General features: G+C 36.4%; 1 protein-coding gene across 1 annotated transcript in view; it reads left to right on the forward strand.

The window, feature by feature from the left end:
- LOC125033548 (thioredoxin-related transmembrane protein 2 homolog) overlaps positions 1–1749 on the forward strand; it is an 8639-nt gene extending 6890 nt beyond the window's left edge. Inside the window, exons 4-5 of the mRNA XM_047625136.1 lie at positions 1–21; positions 404–1749. The exon at positions 1–21 is cut by the window's left edge and continues 175 nt beyond it. Of these exons, the coding sequence (XP_047481092.1) occupies positions 1–21; positions 404–508 (126 nt within the window). The 3' untranslated portion in view covers positions 509–1749. The remainder of the gene's footprint in view (positions 22–403) is intronic.
- Positions 1750–5423: the final 3674 nt, after the last annotated feature.

The following is a 5423-nucleotide window of genomic DNA, read 5'->3' on the forward strand; positions in this document are numbered from 1 at the left end:
CAGAAATTTTACTTCACTGAGGTTGGTTATTCTTCTTGAATTTTATTTCCTTGTGTTAATCCCTTTATCATATTAGATTGTATAAGTCATATAGCCATTATATTGGTTGGATTAGGGATTGTTGCAGACAAGCTCTATTATATATATATATATATATATATATATATATATATATATATATATATATATATATATATATCTATATCTATATCTATATATATATATATCTATCTCTTCTATCCCTAAGGCTCCATGCCAGCTTTTCATGACCACCTTGGAGATCTTGGCCCACTGGTTGGAGCCACTGCTTTATACAAATAGCTGTAGATATTTTGAGATATTGGCAAATATAGATATTTTTTTTTTACTGATTTTGCTTTCTCTCTCTTTCTCTTTTTTCCAGGATAATATTAAGGCTTCCTTTGATCTGAACAATTTGTACCTCCAGTGTAAGAAGGATCTAGAGCTGAAGAAAGGGATGAAGGGAGCTCATGTTAAAGCAGAGTAAAGCAGAAAAACAACACGTGATATGTTTGAAGAAGTTGTACATTATTTTACGTTATTTTTTTTTTTTTTTTTTTTTTTTAAACAAGGTAATGAATTTGTTGTTTATGTTGTAGCATAAAAATTATCAGTGAGGTCCTTTGCTCCCTTGAAGAAGTAAGATCACAAAAGAGTTTAGTTACTAGCTTTTTTCATAGAGATATATGTTATTGTTTTATTGGTCAGCACACTACACTTAAATACTTTTATTGTTGTACCCACCATCTCTTTATTTTTCTTATAACATATATGGTAGTTTTTCATATACCAAGCTTGATGTAATGATGGCAACAATCAGATTATTTATATATATTTATCGATCAGTGATCTGCATCTTATTGAAATAGTCACTGAATTCTCCCAAATATTTGAGTAAAGCAAGGAACATTTTGTGAATTATATTCCTACATAAAATTTGCTTATCCCTGACTGTGAAAAAGACAGCCCTTGAAATGTAGTATGTGTAATTTATTAGTTTAACATATTGCCCCATTATAATCAACCTACCAAAGTTCAGTGTATGAAGTTACATATCCTGTATTGTTCCCATGTGTCAGAGTTGCATGAATCCAAAAGCTTTGAAAGGTTGTATGACTGAAATTCCATATGTAAAAAGTTGTTCTCATTTAAATCATTGTTGTGAAGGGAGTGTGCATTGAGTATCATGTGACTCTAATTGTAATTAATTTTCATGCTCAAATATTAGAAACTTCAGAAGAAATAGTTTATAGAACTTGTAGTATTATGATGGCTATTTTTATTTTTTAGTATAGTACATGCCTGTTCATCACATACTGGCCACATACTCCTAAAATACTATATGATAATAGTCATTTAATGCATACTGGTTTACTAACTATAAACACGAGGTGTACTGTACTATCTTACGTCCAATAAGCTGATCTTACTACCGGTTATTTTAATAATTTGCTTGTAAACAGTGCATGCACAGCTTTGTCGTGAAATGGCAAGGCATATCATTAGTATTCACACCTTTGCCCTGCATGTAGCTTGTTACTCAAAGGGTATGAGTATGATAAATATAAATTTTGAAAAAGACAAGCTATTTGCCTTTCATCAGCACATCTCCAAGTTTTGTTACAAGTTGTATATAAGATTTATCAAGATGATTTTCCATGTTAGTGCTAATTTGCAGATATGGTTAATTTATCTCATAAGCTTTTGTAATAAAGATTATTTGTGCCATTTTACTTTTAATCCATACATAGGTAGTTATTTATCTTTCAATGTTTCAATGTTGATGACTATCCAGTGTCATTCTCCTACGTATTGTGCTGCTGATTATCAGTTTTTTTTACGATTCATTTTTTTTATCATTTGCTCAATTACATCCGGTTAAAGAGGCTTTCACAGTCATTTCTGGTTCAGTCTTTTCACTTGTCTTTGTGGACACAGTTGAGTGGGTTGCCTGCTGTCAGACTTTCTGCTTGCATCCATGAGCTAACCAGCAAAGTGGTCTAGCTGGAGCTTGAATTAATGGTAAAGGTTTAAAAGTCAAATGGTTATGGTTAATGGTTAAAAGCAAATAAATGTGCTAGACATCTAAGGTCATGTAGCACTATAGTAAATGGTAGTGAAGGGTGGTTGAGTTAGTGATTAGTTGTCAATGTTGGGCAAAGGAATTGACAAGTAAATGGGTTAAGGTTGGGTAAGGTAATGTATAGGGGTTAGATCAAGTGAAGGATGTATATGCATTTGAGGAATGAAAACAGGTTGTCAAAGCAGAAAATGTGAGAAGCTGTGGGAGGGATCACGAAAAATCAGTCCCATTTGGCTGGGCTAAATAGATTTAAGAATTTTGTAGAGATGGGAGTAGTAGAAGGACGGGGGCATGTGGAAGAGGGAGTAGTGTTGAGGGAGGTAGTGTTATGGGGAGGTGGACAATAAGGGAGGATGGGGTAGTTGATGAAGAAGGTTGTGGGGGTATAGTTGTTGAAGTTGAGCATGTTGGGAGTAGAAATGTCTCCTGGGGTGTTGATTAGGGTGGATACTGTACTAGTCGGCATTGAGGAGGGGGTATTAGTTGTAGTGTTCAGAACCGTGGTCAAAGGAGAGCCTGGGGTCAGGGAATCGGGCGAGTTTGAATTGGTGGAGCTATTTGATGAAGAGGCAATTGCCTCTAATAATGGTATGGTTAATGGTTGATGGTTATTCATTGTTGGCCATGATAAGCCTGGAATATGTTGGGAGAGAAACGGTCTACCCCTCAGGGTCGCTTGAGGGGTAAGGGCTAGACAACTAAAGCAGGGGAATGCCGTGCCCATGGCTCCCTCAGGCTGTTCAGGACTGGCACAAAGTCAGCCTTTCATCCTTTCAGCACGGCTCTTACACCTTAGGAAGTGGATAGTAGAAGGGGTTGCTGAAGGGACAGAGAGGAAAAAGTAGGAGAGGGGGGGGAGGGGGGAAAGACCATGCAAAATTTGTTGAGTCGAGGGTTAAGTCCCAAGGTTGGGGAGTTCCCCAGCATTGGGTCCCAGTCTCCGCCTCCTAAGCCCCCCCAACACAACAACGGGCAAGGGATTGGGGGGGTTAAAAGTCAAAACAAATGTTCTAGACATCAAAAGGAGCTTAATTAACTCATTGGAGTGACTGGATTTGTAAAGCCCTGTCCACATGATGAAGCACAACCCAGCAGGCATTAAGCTCACTTAATGCCTGTTGTTTGGGCAGAATTGAAGGGCAAACCAAGGAAGTGCCTCTGCCCATGGTAAAGTGAAATAACCAAATTAAGCCAAAAGCTTAGTAACTCGACAATTTATTATTATTATTTTTTGAAATTTTTCTGCAGTGTCATCTTCTATGGTTGTTAGCAGTGTATTGAAAATATAGTGATAGGGTGGAAGTTTTTTGGTTCAATAAGGCGATATTTGTGGTTTTCCAGAATGGTTAATGGTCAAAACAAACTAATGTGCCAGATATCAAAGGTCATACAGCATTATGATAAAGTATTGTGGAAAAACGGTAAAAATGAATTAACGGGAAAAGAGGAAAAGAAAAAGCCATGCAAAATCAGTTGAGGCAATGGCTGAGGACCAATGTATGGATGATCCCCTACATTGGGCCTCATTTCTGCCTGCTAAGCCCCCCACCCACAATGAGGAGAAGCAGCAAGGGATAAGGGGGGGGGGGGGGGGGGTTAACCATTTGCTGCTGGGTGTGGATAGGAGACTTTTCCAGATAAATAGGCAATCTGCTAGGAACTGCTTCATTGTGTGGATGGGGTGTAAGTCTCTGCCAGGCACATGGGGATGGGACTATTGTTTTCAGTTACTCAAGTGACCTTAACCCAATGCCGCCGGGGAAAATGAATAAAAGATGGGGGAAATGCGGTGCTCATTTTCTATATTTTTGGTGAAATGTCTGATTGCTCTGCTAGTGCTTAGCCACAAAGGAGTCAATTAGTAGACCTTGTGACCTTATGTGATTTGAATTGGCAGGAAAAATGTATTTATTACTGCTATGAATATTGATGGTGTTTTTTTTATTATAAACATTAGTAACAGCTAAATAAGATAACGTAAAATGTTATTGTAAATCAGAGAAAAGGGTAAACGAGCAGGCAGTACTCATAATTGGCTCATTGGTGACTTAGTACAAGTGTAGCTATCTATGGTACGTACACATCATGCCCGTCAGCATTGGGTTAAATAGCCATGTTATGGAATGCAGTAGTTGCTTTTATTCCTAGGTTGCTAAGTTTGTTTTGTGTGTTATCCAAAGCAAACACAACCAATCCAATTAAGAGCAACTGGCTGTCCTTACCTACATTTGCTCTTTAAATATGCTTCATATCAATTTGTTGTATTGGCAAAGTTATTGTATATGGTCTCCCTTCATTATCTTGGGTGTTATTAGGGGGAGAGTGATTTACATAAATCAGGAAATTCACAATATCAACACCATGAATGCAGATGACAAACCTATAGTGGACTGCATTGCTACTGGAACCCCCATCACCCAATGGCAATATACCATGTGCCATAAGTCAGAGGGCGCTTGTGCTTTTCCAGTAGTAGCAACATTTGTTTGGTGTTGATACTAGATACAGGCACCTGCTGTATAAAAGCTACAGCTACAGGGCAATCTGTGCCTAATACTGGGCTTGAAATACTAAATGAGCTGGGCACACCAGCAACCTGACAATACCGGCATCTGCAATTGTGGGATTAAACTACCTTATAAAATAAACATTTTGCCAATAGTGTTTTCAAAACTGATAGACAAACATTCATGATTCATAATTTATATTTTTTTTTTTTTTTTTTTTTTTTTTTTTTTTTTTCTCTCCAATACTTACCATCACAGGCATGACAGCTGGACATTAGGTTTAGTTATTACAAACTACTTTTTTCTTCACCTTTTTTTTCACTCTCATTACATTTATTAGCTCTTCTTTACTTTGTTACAGTCATTGTTTAAATGCTAAGATGAATATATAGCTCAATTAAAATCTAAATTACTAAACAGGGTTATCTTGCAATGCAGTTCACATAATGCCTGAGTCTTTGTTATCAAACAAGTTGTTTTCTTCTATGTGTGAAAATATAATTCTTTGATGACAAAAATCTACAAAAAGCAGCCATACTAGGACTGACAAGTTGAAAATAAATTAATAATGTTACACCAAGTTCAATATTCTCTAGAAAAAAAGAAAAGAAAAAATTACACATTACAAAAAACATCTAGTTAATTCAAAATTAACAAAAATATTTATCCAATAGTGAGTGTTGCCTTTCATGACATTTTTTCTTTCTCACTTTCACAACTGTGTACCAATCAGATAATCAGCTTTTAAATCAATTGGGAGTACAGCTAATGTCATTACTTCATGAATTATTACTAATAATTAAATCCATACA

Source organism: Penaeus chinensis, chromosome 16, assembly GCF_019202785.1.
Source record: "Penaeus chinensis breed Huanghai No. 1 chromosome 16, ASM1920278v2, whole genome shotgun sequence".
NCBI classification, from domain to species: domain Eukaryota; kingdom Metazoa; phylum Arthropoda; class Malacostraca; order Decapoda; family Penaeidae; genus Penaeus; species Penaeus chinensis.